At 41.8% G+C, this 22,386-nt stretch overlaps 1 protein-coding gene across 2 annotated transcripts in view; it reads right to left on the bottom strand.

Moving 5' to 3' along the window:
- Positions 1 to 22,386, bottom strand: part of TRPC7 (transient receptor potential cation channel subfamily C member 7) — a 160,135-nt gene that overhangs the window by 44,563 nt on the left and 93,186 nt on the right. For both annotated transcript variants that reach the window (XM_027825838.3, XM_043521216.1), the window contains 2 exons: positions 10,499 to 10,663; positions 2,826 to 3,042 (listed from right to left, as the gene is read on the bottom strand). In XM_027825838.3, coding sequence (XP_027681639.1) covers positions 2,826 to 3,042; positions 10,499 to 10,663 — 382 coding nt within the window. The remainder of the gene's footprint in view (positions 1 to 2,825; positions 3,043 to 10,498; positions 10,664 to 22,386) is intronic.

Raw genomic sequence — 22,386 nt, 5'->3', positions numbered from 1 at the left:
TCTTTAACTGCCATCACCAGAAAACTCTTAATAACAATTAGAATCCCACACCTGCTTCTGAACCCACCTAGTTTCCAACCAACTGCACTCTTTTAAGGACAATCATGTTATGAGGTGCAGGATAAGGGTAATTTGGTTATATCCTCTTGGTTTCACTGAAACAATGTGAATGGAATATGAGTGAAATGGTAGGCTCCCCTGTCCAGCGAATACGGCGCACGCTGGTGCTGGGATGTGGGGAGTTATTCTGAGAGAATAGAGATGTAATCAGAAAATCTCATTATACCTCAGAAGTCTGTACAAAGAACCCGCTTTCCTTCTCCTAGAAAACGGAAATAATTTGCTTTCAGTTAATGTTTTCTTCTTACCTCAAGAAGTCAGATACCAGCAACCTATAAAAAGAATACCCTGGCCAAAACCTAATCATCTCCTCCAAACTCTTTTAATAACGCTTTAAAAATAAATTATTCATACATTATTCTGTCCAGTATGCCAGCTATTCTTTTTCTCTATCCAATATCCTGTAGGTAATTCTGCTTACTGCAAAGCCAGAGAACAATAAACTTGTGACCAGGCCAGGAGATATAAAGGGCCTGATTCTGCTCTTACACTGGTGTAATTCCAACCACTTGCGTGGAACTAGGGAGCTATTTAGCCTTGATTCTTCTCTCACATCATCAACCAATATGTTGAGGAAAATAACTACTGTGAAGTCAGAATCAACAAGGTAGGCCTATTGAGACTGGTGGTCCAGGGTAATGGGGCTTGTAAGTGGTAAGTGAGCAGTAAGCAAGTAGATCAATATCTTCTCGGTCTGCAGGACTTCGAACACCACTGTAAACTTATCTGAAACTCAGTTTCAGGCCAGACGGGACTATCAGCTCATTTAGTCTGACCACCTGCGTGTCACAGGCCACTAACACCACCAGACAGGGCCGGCTCTAGGCACCAGCAAAACAAGCAGGTGTTTGGGGCGGCACATTTCTAGGGGCGGCATTCCGGTGCCGGCCATGCCGCCCCTAGAAATGTGTCCCCGCCATCCCAGCTCGCCTCCGCTCCGCCTGCTCCCCTGAGCGCGTCGCCACCACTCCACTTCTCCCTCCTCCCTCCCAGGCTTGCCGCACGCGAAACAGCTGTTTGGCACGGCAAGCCTGGGAGGGAGGGAGGGAGGGAGAAGCCGAGCGGTGGCACGCTCGGGGGAGGCAGTGGTGGTGGAGCAGAGCTGAGCTGGGGCGGGGAGCGGTTCCTCTACCCCTCCCCACCCGTTACTTCCTGCACTCCCCCCACCCTCACTCTCCTCCACTCTGCCTGCTCCCCTGAATGCGCTGTCTCTCCCTCGCCTGAGGGGGAGCAGGGAGAAGCGGAGTGGCGGCGTGTTCAGGGGAGCAGGCGGAGCGGAGGTGAGCCTGGGCGGGGGGGTTGCGGGGGGGGGAGCCGCAGGAAGCAATGCGGGGGGGAAATGTGTCACGCCCAGGGGAGGAAGCGGGGCTGGGAATTTGGGGAAGGGGTTGGGAAGGGGCGGAGTTAAGGAAGAGCTGGGGGCAGGGGGGCATGAAAAAAATGCAGGGGCGGCCAAAAATTTTTTTTGCTTGGGGCAGCAAAAATCCTAGAGCTGGCCCTGCCGCCGAGCAACTGCACGCTAAACCCAATATCCAAAATTAGACCAAAGTATTAGGGTATGTCTACACTGCAATAAAACACTCGTGGCTGGCTTTTGTCAGCTGACTCGGGCTCATGGGGCTTGTGCTATAAAATCATAGTGCAGATGTCCAGGCTTGGGCTGGAGCCTGCACTCTGGAACCCCATGAGTGGGGAGGTTTCCACAGGAGACCAGACCAGAGGCAGGGAATAGGAGGGACTGAGGTGCACGAATGCCTGCGGCCCCTGCAATGGCAGGGAATTGATTGAGTGAGATGCACCCAGATAATCCCAATAAGTGACCTGCATCGAGTGCTACAAAGGAAGACAACCCCTCCTTCTCCCCAGCAAAGCAGATCATTGCCAATCTGGCCTGGGGGAAAATTCCTTTCCAACCCCTCATATGGTGGTCAGTTAGACCCTGAGCATTATGAGCAAGAACCAGCCAGCTAAGCACATGAAAGAGAGGGAACATTCGGTGTCACTTTAGAGCACTGGCTCATCCTGTCCAGTGTCTCATCTTCAGCCATGGCCACCTCTGATGCTTCAGAGGAAGAAGAAAAAACAAAACAAAACAAAAATACTCCCCATGGACAATACGTGTTTACCTTAATGCTTGGCAACATCATCAAAATGGATCTGCATCACTCTTTAATCATTTCAGATATAACCTATTTCAGTGCTTCACTCATCATTTGATTTTCTTTTAAACCATTTGATTGCCAGGCTCTCATTCATTCGCTATGTTACCATTCCTCTCAGGAAAAGGTTGTGTGTAATTTAGCAGAATTTAAACTAATAGGGTTCTATAGAAATTACTCTGAAAACCAATAGAGAAACCTGTAGAGAACGAGCATTTTCTATAAAAAGTTTCTTTTCCCCTATGGGTTGAAAGAGATGTCCCAATTAAACAAACGGAGCAGGTTTTGCCTGAGGCATTCAGCATCACTAGAATAAAGTATGCATCTGCCAGATGTTGCTCAGTGCATTCTGCAGCTGTGACCAAGACAGAGCTGTCCCCTGACCCTATTGAAGTCAATGGATTGTGCCACTGACCTCATTGGGATCCACATTTATTTCAGAGTGTTTTTCTTTGGCAGATCACCATCAACAATTTGTCCATTATTTCCTATCATGATATTCTGGCCTTCACTTGAGGATTAAAAGATGAGACAATTTTTACTTACCTAAAACCCACTTCATGATTAGCAATTCTGTCCATGAGAACTGAGTAGTTTTTACTCTAAATATTTGTTTGGGATGATCCGTGATGGTCTCGTTGGGAAGATTTTTCACTCCTTCAAACCGGTCTGAGGCATTCACTACTAACAGTCCAAGGAAGATTGTAAAAGAAACTGCATGTGCCACAAACTTCATGAAAGGGCTTCGGAGGATCCGTCCCAGCTGAAAAGAAAACGTGTACAAGACAAAAGTTTATTATTATTTTCCTGGTCTAGTTCCCATGTTTTCTAGTGTTTCTCTCTAACACAGATGAGAGTATTTATTCTTTGGAAGTTTGCTGAAAACTCCAGAACTGAGCTACTCTTCATGTATTAAAATAATACATAGAATCTATAGAAAGCTTGTTCTTTGCTGCTTCCAGATCATGCCCAGGGCATTATGAATTAGGCTAACTGTTCATCTTAGGATGTTACATTTCTCTCTTACTACCCACAGATGTTTGCATGATATCCAAATTGTCCTGTTCACTCTAAGGCAGAAAGGAACAAGGATATATATGTCTGTGTGTATTTTTATATAGATATGAAAACACAGTGCATCTTAGACTATTCTGGACCTAATTCTCCTCTCCCTCACCACAGCCTAAACTGGTATAAATCAGGCCTTGTGCTAGTATAATAAATCTCTGTGACAGCTGAGCTGAGCTCATGAAAGCTTATGTTCAAATAAATTTGTTAGGCTCTAAGGTGCCACAAGTCCTCCTTTTCTTTTTGCGGATACAGACTAACACGGCTGCTACTCTGAAACCTGATTATCTAGTAGATCTCTCATTCGATCTCATTAGATCTCTCATTAACTTGTCTGACACAATATTTTCTATAAAAAGTTCTTTGATAACACTCTTCATATGCATCAGTATGTTAATTGTCTACTGTAATTATTACAGCATTTGCTGAGTTTCTCAATATACCACAATGACCTATTTTAATACAATAAATACAGAAGTGGTGTAAGCACTGATCTGAACCAAGTTCTTTTCAGAGTAACTAAAGTTTCTCTCATCCTTATTGAGAAACACGGTTACCTAGTTGGCTAATTAGATAACCCTTATCTCTTTATGAATTTCCCCTGAATTAAGAATATATTACCCCCGAAAGAATATGTCAGAGCTAGCCATGTGATTATTTACTCTTGGACCAATGCCTCCTTTGTATTGGAGATGAAGGATTATTTTCACGACCTTGCTTTGTATCTAATGTTTTGATCCTTAAACAGAGAAGAGATGTGGGAAGAGTTCAGACACTAAATTCCCCTCTCTTTCTTCCCCCCTCCTAAGCAACCAATTCCTCAAGAAAGAGCTCCCTCTCTAGTCTTTGAAATGGGGTTTCAGTGGTTAAATCTCTCTACTGCTTTGCTCTAGTTCATTAACTGTTTCTGTCGAGTCTGTCTATAGCACAATATGAAACCGTAAATATTTTAAAACCCAGAAAACAACTATGTTAAGATTCTTTAGCGTTAACAAAAATTAGCACTGTTCAGTTTCTTATGTCTTTCTAGTGTCTGAATTTCTAAAATTGAAAACATATCTTTTAAAAGATTGCCAAAGCTGGTTAACCTGTTGAAAAATTTGGGTCAGATCAAATTCCTGAAAGAGTTTTCCAAATGTGTGAATAGAAAAATGTGATCCTTATCTCAGCCCTACTGCAGCAGAGCCTTTAAGTACCTGCTTATGTCCCGCTGAGGTCAATTAGAAATGCTTAAACACTGGCTTAGTGCTTTATCAAATTGAGTTCTGAGTTGCCACAGCAAATGATAGCTTTGTCTAAGCTAAGAGATTTTGCAAAAAAAGTGTCCCACTATTGCTACCGCTGATTCAGTTCCCCATCACCAGGAACAGTGGGTGTGTTAGTATAAAAAAGCATCAGCTGCTGGTATTTTAAAGACTGTGTCCTGTACACATGCTTTATGAAGGTTTAGTACTGACATGAGGCTTATACTACCACTCCCACCATATTGCTACCACTGAGAGAGCTGAATTGCTGGTAGAAATGGCAGAAGTTTGGCAAAAATATCCTAGAGTGGGTACAGCCTATGGAACCGACTGTGCAAACTCTTACCCATGTGAACCACCCTATTGACACATTGACTTCAGTGGGCCTCAATCATGTGAATAAGGGTTTACATTATATGTTGGAGTATACGTTGGTATCTCCTCTGAGGAAACCCCCGTGGTCTCTGATCCATTTATGAATAAATGCAGTACAAATTGTTTAAGTTGGTTTCCATCTGTATTTCAGCATTCTTTTCTGTTCAGAGAACTGTCACTGAAGCTGATCAGTGTCATAAGACTATCTACTGGTTTGCAACATTTGGGCCTAGAATCTGTAGATCTCCAGGTCTTGACCTTTCTTGTCTGGGTTCGGATCTAAAGAAACGCATTCGGTGCTTAAATGTTAAATTTGGTCAAGTTTAAGACAAGGTGAGGAAGAACACATTCGTACGATGTAGAACCCACAGAAACCTTGCTCCAAACCTCAAAACAAAACCGAAAAGATTTGTTCTGAGGTTTCAAACAAGAGAAGTATCATTGTCCCTCCCCCCTTACAATTCATTTTTCATCTACCCCTTCACTTCACTACAATGGAAGGAACCTGATTCTGTTTGCAATAGGTTGGGGGAGGGAAGCATTTATGAAATGCAATTTAGGAGGATTTAATGTTTCATTTTTTGATCTTTCTTGCTGTTCTGCTACTTCTCTTCCATCTGATTTTACAGAGAAAAAATGGTATAGAAAGTACGATGCATAGAGATGTGAGGCGCTACCCATTGGAGCATAGAAGTGTGGTTCTCTAGAGACTTTGTGGATGCCTCCTTCAGGGCTGATATGCATCACTACCAAGAACTTTTTGGGAAAAATCTCTTAAAAATAGGAATCTGATGAGTGAAAGACTGGGTGAATGAATCACCTAACCATGGTCCCAATTCAGGAAAGACCTACGCACATTCTTAAGTGCTCTCTTTCTTTCAAGACAGCCTGTAAACACATACTAAAAGTTAAGCTTGTGCTTAGCTACTGTCCTAAACAGGTTTCAGAGTAACAGCCATGATAGTCTGTATTCGCAAAAAGAAAAGGAGTACTTGTGGCACCTTAGAGACTAACCAATTTATTTGAGCATAAGCTTTCGTAAGCTACAGCTCACTTCATCGGATGCATACTGTGGAAACTGCAGAAGACATTATATACACAGAGACCATGAAACAATACCTCCTCCCATCCCACTCTCCTGCTGGTAATAGCTTATCTAAAGTGATCACTCTCCTTACAATGTGTATGATAATCAAGTTAGGCCATTTCCAGCACAAATCCCGGTTTTCTCACCCTCCGCCCCCCCCCCCCCCCCACACACACACAAACTCACTCTCCTGCTGGTAATAGCCCATCCAAAGTGACCACTCTCTTTACAATGTGTATGATAATCAAGGTGGGCCATTTCCAGCACAAATCCAGGTTTTCTCACCCCCCACCCCCCCCTTTCCAAAAACCACACACACAAACTCACTCTCCTGCTGGTAATAGCTTATCCAAAGTGACCACTCTCCTTACAATGTGCATGAAAATCAAGGTGGGCCATTTCATTATGCAAGGTAGCCTATTTCCTCTTGTTTTTTCCTACCCCCCCTCCGCCCCCCCCCCCCCCCCCCCCCGCAGACATTCTGGTTAAACTTGGATTTATACTGGAAATGGCCCACCTTGATTATCATACACATTGTAAAGAGAGTGGTCACTTTGGATGGGCTATTACCAGCAGGAGAGTGAGTTTGTGTGGGGGGGGGGGCGGGGGCGGAGGGTGAGAAAACCTGGATTTGTGCTGGAAATGGCCCAACTTGATTATCATACACATTGTAAGGAGAGTGATCACTTTAGATAAGCTATTACCAGCAGGAGAGTGGGATGGGAGGAGGTATTGTTTCATGGTCTCTGTGTATATAATGTCTTCTGCAGTTTCCACAGTATGCATCCCATGAAGTGAGCTGTAGCTCATGAAAGCTTATGCTCAAATAAATTGGTTAGTCTCTAAGGTGCCACAAGTACTCCTTTTCTTTTTGTCCTAAACAGGGATGCTTCCTGGAATCAGGACTTGTGTGAGCAGATGCATAGACAGTATGCAGGTGAATAAGTGGCTAAAAGTGGGGGTGAACAGTTCAATCTGACAAGTTAGGAGCTGGCAGTAATCCTGGAGAGACAGACCCTTCTATACATAGGAGATGTTTCAAAAATTTCCCAGCACTTCTAATATTGGTTCAGTTTCACCAGTATGAGCCCTCGTGTAGACAGTTCACCTGCTGCAAATGCCATTTTAAGCCCAGCCTTTTTAGATAGTTGCACACAAAGACTGGCAGACTGTTTACACTAGGACTTCCAAAGTTTTTAACACCATTGCTGGTGTTAGTAGCAGTGGGAATTTTTTGAAAATTTCTGTTAGTGTAGAGAGGGCCATAGGATAACTGGAACTATACCTCGCGTAGAATATAATTTTCCATATAAACACCAGTCAGGCCAAGACAATCACAAATAAGAAAGGCATTAAGGCGACTATGGGCATATTGATCATTGCCTGGAACTTCTTAAGAAAACTCATTTTTAATTTATATGTGCTCAGTTCTATTCTGAATTAAAAGGAGGAAGAGCGATCTCCAGTGGACTATAAATTGCCTATGAATTATTAGGTGCTCCCTTCTGCCAGTGGACCCTTAAAACAGTTATCCATTGCATTACTGAAGGAAGCTTAGTGGAGTTTTTTCTTGAACTGCAGTTTTCCATATCTTCAAAGAAATCTCATTTTTATCTGAGTGTTGCAGGAGCTGGAAGTGTTGAGTGGAATCTTTTGTAGAAAACTGATGAAACATTAATTCTTTCAAATAACTCAGTGCCTTATGACAATTATATATAAGGCGCAATCTAGTTAAATTCTGGGTGCATGACTTACTTCTTTGTACTATTGTCCCCATTACCTTATTGATTCAAAACATTGCTTTTCATCAGACAGAAATGCTTCCTGGAATCTGGGCTTGTGGTTGATTGTCACTGGCAAAGAGGACAGCAACAATCACAGAATACAAATCGCAAAGAGTCATTTCAAAAGAATGGCTTGTTTCAGGACTGAACGTCCGTTATATATATTTTGAAAAGGAATAAAGCTAGGAGACCTATCAAAGAGAGAAAACAAATACGAAAAAGACAATATCAAATAAATAGAAGGGAAACGAAAGATTCTAAAATAGGAAATAATTGAGTCAAAGAGGTGGGGAACAATGTAAAGAAACACACGGCTGAAGGAAAAGCATAGACTTTTTTTAATATTGAGAATATTTTTTAAAGGGGTAGGTGAGAAAAAAGTTACCTGGGAGAAGCCGTTGGGGCTAGATACTCAGCTGGTATAAATTAAAAATAGTTCCGTTGCTAGACCAGCTGAGGGTCTGGCCCTTCATTTGCAGTGCACCAATGTGTGAAAGCCACATGACAATTTGTACACTGAGAGAGAACTTTGTAAATTAGTGAGCGTAGCACTCAAAAGTGTTTGAATGATATACCAGCTTTGGTCAGCCTGGAAAATGTAGCAGTGGTAGTCCTTTAAGATCCACACACAACCCAAGGTCTACCTGCTCAGGGCACCAACATTAGGTACCACTACCAGTGGATTGGGCAGATCTTCAGAATTCCATCCTCCCTCTTCTCTTTTGCTTCCTTTGATTAGCAGTGAAATAGTTAATAATGTTGCCATAGGAATTATCATTAGGTTTAAGAATCCACAAGTCATCTAGATGCCTGGGTCAGTTCACACCTCTCAGAGCAGATATTCCAGCATTGGTTTACACTCCTTCCTAACCATAAGGGCTGGAGACTTAAGCTGTTCTGTAAAGCTTAGATTTCACAGCACACAATGGCAGCCTCCAAACCATTAGCAATTCACAAACTCATGTCAAGGCGGGCTAGTTAATGTACCATACTGGAATGGGATATTGTCTGTAAAGTTTGGGATAAAGTCAATAATCTGCTCCCCATTCAGAGATAAATGAATAAAAGAGCCAGGGGCCATATTGCTTTGAGTGCCAACTGGTCTATATAGCGGAGTGCAGAGAAGTTTTCATTTAGAGGCAAGTTCTGTTCTTCGATACACTAGCAGCAGAGTTGCTCTGATTACCCTGGAGCGTGAAATTTGGCTCCAACCAAAGACTGCAAGATTTGGCAGATACATTTTAAGAACTGGTGTATTAGAAGCTACCCCCAGGGTTGGTCAGGACTAACTCTTGTAGTCAGCATCCCAAGTTGTTTCATAATGGAACTTATTATTGGTGTCATATTAACAGCCAGCATTGATAAAAATGTGTTTTTGATTAAATGTGATGAAATTTGATGAAAAAAAGTGTTCACATTCTCCATTAGCTTGAGAAATAGAAACTAATCAGCCGTTATTTTGAAGGATGTTGAGTATTAAACATCACTTAAAGTCTCATCTGTTTTAGAAGCCCTACATTTTCTAGAAGATTGGTCTTTTGAAAATTATAGCTCTTTCTTAATACCCATCAATGGATCTGTAATCTTGTGGACTTGGCAAACATAGAAAGAATTCCTTACAGGCATTTAAAGGAAATGGGACCAAATGTTGGGAGGACTGAATCAGCTAGCCATCACTTCTATTACTTTTAAGTAGGTTTGACAAGCCCTGTCCTGGAGATACAGTGGATGATGTAGCCAACAGTTGTTCAGTAAAACGTGGTCTTCTTCCCCCACCCAAAGTAGTGAAAAAACTATTTATTGCTCATCCATAAGCACATTTATTTCCCCTTGTCTGAGCACTTTCTCTCAGGATAGAAGTTCCACCACAGAACTGGTACTGCAGGCAATTGTTCAAACTTAATGACCAACTGATGGCTGACTCAGGTACCCTTCCCCTCTAGCTCTTCCTAATAGAACTTTCAGCAGCATTTAATACTGTCAATCCCTGGATGTCTAACACAGATACAGAACAACTTTTAATGTTTCCGCATCTTCCCCCTCCCAAGTTTTGGAGACTGGGCCATATTATGCTATTAGGTGCAGTGACTTAATCTATTCTTCTACTTGACATTCAACAATCCACCTCTGATTGTCATGGACTGCTAATTCATTTTTATGGTGTCCCATGATACCACTAAGTAAAAAGAAAAACGGGAGAAAGAAATAGTAAGGCACACACACACACACAAAAGTACCCTGGCAGAGAGGAAGAAGGACAGAAAAACAGGTTAAAAATGGAAAGAGATAGGAACAAACGTTAGGATGAGCAAAGAGACAAGAAACGTTTTCCCCAAGTTATCCACCCTTTCTGCTCTTTTTTCTTCTCCTTCTGTATCCCATTCAAATTCTTTCACCCGTTTCCATTTTTTTCCTATTTCCATTCTTTCCTTCCCGCTTGTTTGCTCAGATTTTCCATTTCCTCCACCCCCATCTTTATTACTTTTGAAGATTAATTTCAAAACATGCTCACTTGCTGCATTTGCAATGAGCTTGTTCTCACCCAGGGCAACTCTCAGAGGACAACGTTGTTTGTGATGTTAGTTTCGAAAGACTTTTGACGTCATTCCAAGCACTGAATATAAATAACCATAAACAACATGCACCTTAACCAGTCTGTACCTTGCTGCAGGGAGCAATCCAGTATGCTATGGCGAGGAAAGGAAGGCCTACCGAGACTCCAAAGACAGCCAAGAATTTCACAGCTATAGACTGCTGACGTAAGCCTGAGAGATTTTCATACCACATGGTGAGCAGTTGCTGCTGACAGTTGGGGTGAGCAACAAACTGTAAAAAAAAATAATAATAATTAAAAAATAAAGGTATTTATAGCATCTCCGAAGAGCATGAGATTTCAGAAAGCAAACTGCTGTGCCTCAAACATAGACTGCAGCATGGAGATAGACAGCTGCTTGTAGTACGTTCTGCAGCCCACCAGAGCCAAGCATGGTTCATTTTTTTGTAATCAGCCAGAGCTCATAGTATAATTGTTCAGAAAATTGCAAATTAGTCTCTCTAAATATGTGCTTACCGGCAACATTTGTTCAGCCCCCATCTTCTGTTTCTCTTGAAGGGACAGACATTGCTATACCCGATCAGACCAATGGCCCATTAATCTAGTATCCTGTCTCTGACAGTGGCCCGTGCCAAAAGAGAGCTAATGTCTGGGGTGGGATTTGAACCTGAGCTCCTGGGAGGACTGCAACTTTAGTACGGCTCAATGGACTCTGCATCCCTTCCTCTTTATAATCATTACCACCATCACCATTAATAATAATAAGAAGAAAAAGGGACAAATTCTAAGGACTTTTTTTATGCTGATTCTACATTAAAGCCACTAGGATATGAAGATACATGACCACTCTAGAATTAGGGCATACAGGCCCCAATTCAACAATCACTTAACTCCATTCACAGGCTTAAGTCCATCTCTATTCAGCAAACATCTTAAGCACATGCTTAAATGCTTTGATGAATAGGGATGGACATTTGTATGTGCTTAAGTGTTCTGCTAAACTGGGGCCATAATGAATACATCAGTTCTGGTAACCATGGCACTACCAAGTAAACCAGTTTTTATTAAAGAAAAAGGGCCATTAACAGTTTCAAAGCCATTGTTCAGATTTCATTTTCCATGTAGCAAACAATGAGGTGAAGTAAAACTTCTATTTAATCAAACCTTTGTCAAAGGCTAATGTATAGGGCAATTTTTTTTGTACAAAACAAAATTAACTATCTATTAGTTTAAATGTTAAACCAGCATTAACATCTCCTTGCAAGAGGAGGTGGGGGGTGGAGGGAAGAAATCATACGTTTGGGAATATCAATTTGATATTCAATTTGAGCTTCAAAAGTGAACCGAGATGGGATCAATGCTTGAGTAAAGAGGAGCGATGAAACGTTGCTATGGACTGTGACCTAGAATAGATGATAACAAAGTTCTGTAGCTAAGTAGAATTTGTTATTCAGCACTAGTGTTAACTTGCTTCATTTACATTGACTGCCCACAGACCCAACAAGAAGGTTCCCCCTCTCCCCCGCCATTTGCATGATTCTATTGCTTCAATATAATACAAAATGTTAGGCTGGTCCTTGTAATTAGCAAGTGTAAACTCTTTAAAATAAATGGAAGCGCATCACTCACCGATCTGCAAAACAGTAAATGAGATACAAAATACAAAAGACTGCTCATGTACACACAGTGAATATTTCTTATCAGAAAATTGAGATTCTTCTTCATTCTTTCTGCACCATAGAAAAGAACATGCTAGTAGCTGACAATCCAGAGACCAGTTTCCTAATGGAAGAATTACGGCACCATTGGGTCTCATGGAATCATTTTATTATAGAAGATTAAGCATCTTTAATTCCCATCTTTCCACAGAGTGATTCAATTTACAAAATGTATACTGTGACTACTTTTTAATTATGTTTTATTATGATTAAAGATAAGGATAATTAAAAGAAAAGATAAAGGCAATATGTTACTATTGTAGTTAATTGTGTTAGTGAGGAAGGAGTCGTCCATTTATGGGTTTCGAATGGTAATCAGTAAGAGAAGATTAAAAATATTGAAATATTTCTCCAGTCTTTCCAAAATTGGGAATAAAGAAAAATGTCTGGATTTGAATGGATTCATAGTAAAATGACACCAAAAACTGAAAAGGACAGAAAGTCTAACCAGTGCTTTCATATCAACTATCTTTGTGATAACTAGCACATGGGTAAAAAAATCACACTTATATCTGCTTATAATGGATAGTTACAACTGGTTAAAATGTGTTTTTAATTGTTTCTTTATTGCTAGTGCAGATTGAAATACAATAACATGCTAATTAGGATTACTGTGAAACGGTGATTTCTGTTCTGCAGATAACAGCACTTTGATAAATGTTTTTCAGTTAAAAGACAAGCTTTTGGGCCTGTCTTTGTGAAAAGTAGGATTTACGAATACTGCTGAGTTGAGCTGAGCAAACAGTTCATAGTGAATAATTTATCTGATAAAACAACTTTTGCCTTTTTCTGTACACAAACTTTCCCTGGGGGAGTTCAGAATTTTCTTGAATATATGGATTAATCTAAATTTGCAAAAATAACTAAAACAAAAAATTCTTGGTCTATAAATAATTGGTCAGCTGTTCATTGTGAGCATTTCAAATCTGAGCTTAATTGGTGACTATGGCCATCTGACTATGAATTACAGGGGGTCCCCAGTATACATCTCCCCCTTATCCGTTGGTGCTCATCAATAGGGGAACGTGTTCCGATTTACATTGGTGATCCGCATATCCGTCGTTTGCATGGATTGGGACCAACGTGAATTGGAACATGTTCCCCTGTTGTACAGTACAATACTGTACTTGAGTCTGCTGGCCACATTCAAGGCTTATTACCTATGGAGGATGTTCTCCATGCTGATTTAGGAGATGGCAGGTGAAGGAAAGCCCAGTGTAAAGGAGTTCTGGAAGTCCTGCAACACCTTGAATGGCGTGGAAAACATTGATGTGTCATGGGAAGAGGTCACTTTGCAATGTATGAACGGTATTTGGTGTTGTGCCTGGCCTGGTGCTGTCCACAGCTTCATGGGATTTGATGCCATTCCTGCTCTCAAGCAAGAAATTGTCAAATTGGTGAAGGATGTTGGCTTCGAGGAAGTGGAGGTGAAGGAGGAGGATGTACAGGAGTTGTTGGGGTCTGACACTGAGCGACTGACAAATGAGGAACTGATTGAGCTGGACCAACAACGGATATCTAAAGAACGCAAGGACGATGATGACGATGATGTAGGGCAGGAATTCCGCCAGGAGTCTGACGACAAAGAATCTCTCCCGTTTCTTTGGTTTGCTGGATGAGATGACGGAAATCATACAGAGCAGTGATCCTTTTTGTGAATGGTCTGCCAAAGTCTCCAGGGCTCTCAATGATGCAGTGGCTTGCTACAGGAAGATCTACCATTCAAAGATTCATGCAGGAGAGCAGACGTTGACAAAATCCTTTTTTAAGACTTCTGCAACCAAAAAGCCAGCCACGGAAAAGCCAGCCGCCACCCCTACCTAAGTTTAGCATAATTGATGCTGTTTTATACTGTATTACTGTCCTGTATTTACTGTATTAAAATGTCTTATGTGTTTGAACGGTGTTAGTAGGGTTCTACATTATTTTATTCAATGTTTTATGTGTAAAATGTGTACTGTATAGCCTGTCATTGTAAAAAGGTACACTGTTTAGGAGAAAAGAGCATTGCCAGAGGTGAGTGTGGTGAAGTTGTGCATGCATACCTCCCTTATTCCACTATTTCTTATGGGGAAAAATTCCCCTGTATACGTCATTTCGGAATCCATTGCCCTTTTCAAGAACGCAACCCCAATGTACACAGGGGACCCCCATTCATTGGACAGTGTTTGCAGTCCAATCAATGCTATTTGGATTATTGCCTTTTTATGGCAAATAAATGAAAGTTATATCTCAAAGACAGGCGGAAAGACACTCAATTAGGCTGCAAGCTTTGCATTTAAAGTCAGTAGACCTAATGGACTGTAGGCCCTGTGCAACAGCAAAACTTTTTTCTGAATAAGTGAAAAGAATCTGTTAATTGTGTTACAAGAATTGACAGAAAAGAAGAAACTTTGTTGTCCTTGGCAGAAAGGCAGTCAAAGACTCATGCTAGCAGGCCCACCGATAGGGGTGGTGGTGGGGGGAGCACAAAGGGGGCAATTGCTCAAGGGCTAAGGCTATTTAAAAGGACCCAGGGGCCCCCAGCCACTGCCCCCCACAGCACAGAGGAGCTAAGGCAGGCTGGCTGCCTACTCTCACTCCGCGCTGCTCCCGGAAAAGGCTGGAATGGCCCTACAGCCCCTGGCAGGGCAGTGGGCCTCCGCCCACTGCCCCACCCCAAGCGCCAACTCCGCAGCTCCCATTGGCTGGGAGCTGTGGCCAATGGGAGATGTGGGGGCAGTGCCTGCAGGCAGCAGTGTGCAGAGATCCCCTGGGCCCCACACCTAGAAGCTGCAGCCAGAGGAGTGTGCTGGTTGCTTTCAGGAGCCACCTGAGGTAAGCACCGACCCCCTGACCCCCTCCCATACTCAAACTCCCTCCCAGAGCCTGCACCCCTCACCCCCTCCTGCACCCAAACTACCTCCCAGAGCCTGCACCCAAACTCCCTGTCAGAGCCTGAGCCCTCACGCCTCGCACCCAAACTCCCTCCCAGATCCTGCACCCCGCAACCGCTCCTGCCCCCCAACCCTCTGCCACAGCCTGGTGAAAGTGAGTGAGGGTGGGGGAGAACAAGCAACAGAGGGCAGGGGGGTGGAGTGAGCAGGGGGTGGGGCCTCAGAGAAGGGGCAGGGCAGGGGCGTGGCTTCAGGGAAGGGGCGGGGCAGGGCAAGGGTCTTTGGGTTTGCCAATTAGACAGTTGGCAACCCTACAAGGCAGGCATGTGGAAGCCCTGGCTGTGCCGGAAGAGTGCGCACAGCAAGGCAGCCAGCAGCTTGCTGGGCACCAGCACCGCCCAAATGTCAGGGGGACCGCGTCCCAGTGGGCATGGCTTGTGCATACTTGGGGGCCCACTGCCAGTTCTGCCCCGGTGCCCGGAATGGCGGTCGGCAGGTTTGCATGCTAGTTCCCCTCCCAAAGAAATGGATCAGACATTTTCATCTAATTTATTGCTTCATTGCTTCTGGAAACAGCGACAATGAAAAATGAAAAAAAAATGTGGAAAATGAGAAGAAATTGCCATAAAAACTGAATTTATTGGAAAGATTTATTTTCTCCTACACAATTTAGATTGGCAATGTGTCATAAAGCCCTCATGACATTCATCTTTTTCTGACTAATATTAAAAGGCGGGAAGAATAAAATCAGAGAGGGAAGATAGCAGATTAGAATTAATTCAAGCGCTCATTTTCTGATAGTACACTGCAATTTTTCTTTATGTTTGCTCCATCAGATATTAATGACATCCTCAGTGACCCTCAGCTAACACTAACTTTCCCTCTACGTTGATCAAAATGTCATAAATTGATCTTAGATTCTCATCAAACACTTACATTACAGATGTATTTAACTTTCCTTTCTGGGGATCAACACTGACATTAAATTAAAAGACGACACTAAAAGCTTATTTTCTGAGCCCAGGATACCAGATAACAGAGTTCAAAACAGACCAAAGGAAGTGTGTTTTTATGGTACCGAAGTTGTAGCAAATGAGGACTTGTGATGTATTACATGTAATTCTAGAGGGCCAAGTTCTGCAGAGCTTTATCAAGCAGAACTCCCATCAACTCCTATTTGCCCAATTAAGCACCGTAGACTATTAGGAAGAAGTTATGGCTGCTGCTGTGCTGGTGTACTCGACTGAAGAAGGGGTATTAAAAAAAAACCTACCTTCCCATAATGCAAATGTGCAAAGCGAAACAACAAGTTGGCTACAAGGAGTGGGGTTGTGCAGGGGAGTGAGAGGTCATTAACATTGTCAGGAGCGCTAAGTGGGGGAGGTGGGGCTGTGTGTGGGTCGGGAAAGATAGGACTATGGACTCAAGCTCCTGGCACACATGCAGAGCTGGACTGGGTGTAAACAGTAACTAGACCCATTTAATGGCACCAGCCAGCGTGGTTCTCCTCAGAGTTGCATAAATCAGCATTTCTCCCCTGAAGCCAATGGAGTGACACTTATTTGTGCTAACTGGCCCCACGCCTTTGAACAGCTACATAGTTTAGAAACTGCTGCAGCAACCCTCTTCCTGCTCCCCATCACACCAGCGCCTGTTAGGAGGCATCCTTTGGTCCTTATTCCACATCCGTCATTGCCATAGCTCAGGATGGTTACATGGTTTAAAATAAATCATGTCTATCCAGTGGGCACCACCTGATAATTACATATATGGTACATATATACATACATATATTCCCAGACACCAGCCTACAGTGAGAACATCAGACCAAACACGGGCATCAAGGCCCCCAAAGCCAGAGTCTTGAGTTCCACAAAATGAAGTGGAACTGCAGAGCTGAGGGCCCCCTAACTCTCTGTGCTATTGTTACCTGATAGGGGAGCTCTTATCCAATTCCTACTGAAATAAATAGACTCCCATTGACTTCACTGGGAACTGAATTGCGCCAAAGGGATCATTTTCCTCAAAGAATTAGTCAGGATTGTCAGAAGCTGTTATGATGATATACCGTCCTGGATGTAGCTTTCCCAAATTGCTATATAATTTGATGCACGACAGCCATTTACCCTTGCTCATCATGCATGTATTGTACGTGGATAAGTATTCCACAGTTCTCACAATAAGGGACAATGGTTTTCCCAATAGACTAGTTAAAAATTCTCTGTATTGTCATGGATAGTATATAATAAAGTCATGTGTCTGTAACTGCATAATAAGCTGCATTATTCTTGTAGTTTGAGGAGATTTTAAATATATTGACACATTCATTTTTATTTAGTACCAATTATCTGGGACAAAGGGGATATCTGGACCCAGAGTTCCAGTTGTTACTGATGCACTATTATTTGTTAGTTGAATTGTGGCAGTGCCTAGGAGCTACAGTGATGGACTAGGGCCCTATTGTGCTAGGCACTGTACAAACACAGAACGAAAAGATGGTCTTTGCCAAAGGAATATCATTATTACCCTGGCACACATTATATGTAATAAATGAAAAGTGTCAAGATAAGAGCATTCACCATGTCTAGGAACTTCATAAGCATGTAAACCAATATTCATATAATACATATATAAGTAAAAAAGCCTTCTGTTTTATATAATAAGCATAAAAGCCATGAATATGTTAATGGAAACAGAGTAATTTTATGAGGATTCAGGTAAAAACAGAAATCAACTACAGACTGATGGAATGTCTCATACAGAAAAACAGAACCTCAAAGAAATGCTGCTTCCCTTCTGACATATCTACTACTACGTGCAAAGGGATTATCCACTCAGACTGGATTGTTTTGCTTTGCTAATGGCATCTTTGCTCTAAATTGTCAACAACTGAAGCCAAAAAGAATTCAAACACTCATCAATGCAATGTTAAATCTCTTTGAAAAAATTACGCCAAAAGTAAAATCCCAAATGCATGACTTTAGGAGCTCTTTGATGCAAACGTTCCTGTCGCTTCTCCTCAAATCCCCCTTAGCTATAAATCTTCTGACAAATGCTGGCAGAATTCAATATATACAATATGTTATTCAGATTTAAAATCAGACGTTTAATCAGCAAATTAGAATTAGAAAGGAAGCTGCCTAGATAGATTTTCAAGGTTTTTTTTAGGACAAAATGTGTAATGTCCAAAGATATGACTTGCACCTGAGCCGTGTAGTATTTCTCTAGACCCTTATGTTTTCGCTATGAAGCATGTATGAGTTCGGTTAACTTATTGCTTCTCTAAACCTACCATTAACTTTGACTAACTCATTTTAAACAGCTAGCACGAACTCCTGAAACCCTCACTCAGAGGAATAGTGCCTAGAATGCCGAAGACCCCACTGAAGATGATGGGACTCCTCTGACGAGCACCCCCATGAGCGACTGCAAGATTGTGCCTTTAAACAATAAAGGAAAATATGTAGGTGCCAAGTGGTTTTCATCTCTGTATTTATCCACTTTGAACTGGTGCACTGTCCAGGATTAGGGCAGAAACTCCCTGAACCCATGGGAGGGATTCTCCCTCCTACCATGTCCTACCTGGACAGTGCTGCTGCCGCAGCAGCAGGAAGAGCCTGGAAAAGCATACGAGGAGCATGTAACCTGCTTTACCCAGCACACCGTCCTGCCCTGTGCAGATAAGTACAGCCATGGCCCCACTTCCTCTCATCTCCTATGGAGTCACGTGAGTCCTCGGGTTTATGCGGAGATGTCAGTGTTTGTATTTCCCCAGGAGCTGAGACTGCAATTGTGCCTGGCCCTTGGCAGGGGCTTGCAAAGGAGGGAAGACTCCTTGTGCCCTCTCCTAGTACATTTATGAGCACGAAGGCCAGTTACTGTCTGACCTCTATCTCTAAAGTGCCTTGAAAATATGAATGCTACGTAAATGTTAAGTCCAAAACGTAGATAGAAAAGTTTCCTGGCAATTTTGTATGACTTACAGAGGTATTCAGATAACTGCATAGCTCTTTCTCAAGAAATCCTATTGCAGATGCTTAGTAATTCTAAACGAACAACGATAAGTTTGTGAATGGGCCACAGTTAGCCCTGGTGTATTGTGATCCATCATGTATCCCTCACTCTGTTTGGTTTCAAACGTTTGATGTCCTTAAAATTGAATTGGATTAAAATTGAGCCTTTCCCAGTAATTTAGGAGCTGGATATGCATTTGATGAATATCCCCCCTTTCATTAGGCAAATGAGCATAATGATTAAGACTGGCATTTGGGATCACATTTAGGATTTGAGCACTTAGCTCCCTTAGGCTCCTTAGAAAACCCAACCTAGAGCAAACTATTTTCCATTATGTAGTTCTGCCAAATACTCAGTCAAGATTTATGCAATAAAATCCTGGCGGCACTAAACTCAATGGCAAACTCCCATTTACTTCAGTGGAGCCAGAATTCCATCCCTGGTTTCTCTTCCCACTTTGCCATTGACTGGTTGCAAGACCTAAACAAGTTGTCTTAACATTTCTGTGCATCTGTTTCCTCATCTGTAAGATGAATATACTGATTCATACCTACCATATAGGGTCATTATCTTAATTAATATTCTTTAAATTCTTCAATATTCTAGGGTGGAAGATGCTAGACAAATATAAAGTATGACTAATAACCACCTCATCCAGTCTCCTGCAGTTCAGTTCTTCTCAAACTGCTGCACGCCAGTCCATATCATCTTCACTTCATGCAAAATGCAGCTCCACGTTTTTTAAGTAGTTTAAAAAAATAGCAACCCAAAGCATGGTCTCCAATCATGGGTTGTCTGCACTAGAAATCTGTCTCCTGTACGTTATTTTTGTAATATTATTATTTACTTTTCAGTTGAACTCAGCATTTGCTTGTTGTGATTTTACACAAAGAAACCTGCTCTTTACTTATATTCAGATTTGTATCTGTTAGCTCAGGTTCTGATCCTGCAAATTCTTAGGCATGTGAGTAATTTTATGTATGTTGGGTAGTGTCACTGAAATCAGCAGGGCCAAATTCTGCTCCGATTTTCATCCCCCCTGCCTCCTTCGCTGTAGTTGGGTCACAGAGATGTAAATGGCAGCAGAATGTTATGGATCATTTTGTCTATTTGGATTAGACAGAAAAATCAACACATTAAAGTCCAGTCTTATTGGTAGAAATCCTCATCTGCAGATTGCCAAATGCACCACTGGCAATGGGGAAGCGCAGATGTAAGTGAAGGACTGTTTTGTCCTGAAGAATCCTTATTACCAGTTGATGCATGAGAAGGGGAAAAACAAAAGCTTGTTTCTTACAGCCCAGGCTGAGGGTTTGTAAACTGGTAGTTGGAGGCTGGGTGTGTGTGTGAAACTATTTTAATGGTAAACTCAGCATATTTTACCTGGAATCATTGAGATGCAAGGAACCTGAACCCCATGATGCCAGTTTCAGAGTTACCTTTCAGGGTAGGACCAAACTTTAAGTCTTAAGATTTTAAAAAGCCATTACCCCTTTTGTAAAACTATCCACAGGCTTCTTTATCATCCATATGGTAATAAGTAGACAGCTTTCATGGTAGAGCAGGTAAAAATGATCCAAGACCAAACCCCTTGATCCAAATATTCCCAAACTTTAGAGAGGTCCAGATCTGAATCCACACTTGTTGGATTGTTCCTATCACCATTGTGATCTGCAAACAAACCCTGGATTTGAATGGCCTACACTTTAGAGTAGTTTTGATTTGATTTGGATCTAGATCTGGATCTCACCCTTAAGACTTCTCTCTCATAGTAGGCCAGGAGGATGTTGGGTCTGATTCTTTATTCATCAAGGTGTTTTGTAATTTCCACTAATGGGATCAAGTTCTTGCCTTGAAAGGGCAACAAGAGGACTAATAGAGAGGAGGTCAGTGTTGGAAAGCCACATGCTCGCATAATTGTCATTGGAGAACCAAATATCCTCAGTGCATTGTAGAATTCAAGATAAGGTGCTGGGGTGCTCTTTTAAAATAAGCAGTGTGAATTATAAGCAGTGATTGAGCCAGGCAGCAGAAGTAAAATATGTACAAAACTGCTGCCTTGTTTAATATTTTTTTAAAAGAAGAAAACACCAATTAGTAAAATAGAAAGAAAAAATGATGGAATAGATAAAACTGCCAGGACCATTTCAAATCTATTCTATTCCAACAGGCATGTGCACTCAAGCACCATATGAAAAACAGAATTTTAATAACCATTTTGGTAACAGATCTGGGAATAAATGATTTGTCTGGGTTTTTTATTCACATTAGAAAACTAAATTAAGCCTAATATTCTTGAAATGCAAACCAGATAATGCCAAGGTTACATGAACACTGTAGCCAATGCAGTGAATGCAAATTTTAATTAATATTTTTGTCAGTTTCTGTACATTTCTCCTGCACTGAGGGCAGGGCATGGGCTGCCTCTGATGGCTTATTTGTAACCTTATTTGTAATCTGTAGTCTTTTTTGCTAAGCATTTTTCTGCAGCCTGTTGGCTAAGGTGGTTGGTTCCGCTTTACAGAAAACAGGGGTTTGTATTCTGGTGGGATGTGTGTTTGCTGGAAGTTTTATTGCTAATATCCATTTTTCCCTTTTTGTGAATGCATGAATAAATCCTTAACACTTAATTATTCATCTAAAATCAAGCTAGAAAACGGAACTCCCAGCGTTGATTCTAAATAGAGCTAGAAAGAAAAAAAATCTTTGATACCTGTATAGAACCAAACCTACTAGAAAATCTTCTCATAAAAACCTTAAATGGTGAAACATATTTTTCCTTGAGGTTTTGTACTTACCTCATTCTAACAGCATACTCTCCCCACCTCCCCCCCCAAAAAGAAAACACACAGTAGCAGGTCTACTGCTTCTTGAAAGATAGATGAAGCCAAAATTGGGAGCCTCCAGGGTCAGATTTATAGCAGAAGGTATTAATTGCTCTTTTAACAAAATAATTTTAATTTTAATAAAGATACCGTTTATTTTGTCTCTTGCCTCATACAAGGGTTTTGATTCTGCCCCTTCCCCCCACCCCCGACAGTATAAGACTGTATGGTACTTTGCCAATGAAATTAATTAAATGTGCGGATTACAGTAAATTGGGAAGTGTTACAAACCACCAGTGATGACTGAGAAATAATTCATCGACACCTGGAGAGGTTGAATGTATGGAGAGGAAATAAAATGAGATTCAAATTGGAAAAAAAAATCCAGGCTAATGCATCTGGGAGGGGGGAAATAATCAGAACCACAGATATTCAGTGGAGAAGCAGTAATACTGAAAGAGACCTAGAGATGCCAGGGCACAGCAAAAATATATCCACATGTGTTTGCAATGTGATTTCGCACCAGAATGGAAATGTGATTTTGCATGCATATCTTGGAGAA

Source organism: Chelonia mydas, chromosome 8 (genome assembly GCF_015237465.2).
Source record: "Chelonia mydas isolate rCheMyd1 chromosome 8, rCheMyd1.pri.v2, whole genome shotgun sequence".
Lineage (NCBI taxonomy): Eukaryota > Metazoa > Chordata > Testudines > Cheloniidae > Chelonia > Chelonia mydas.
The sequence above is the reverse complement of the archived record's forward strand: the minus strand, read 5'-3'. Positions and strand labels throughout refer to the sequence as shown.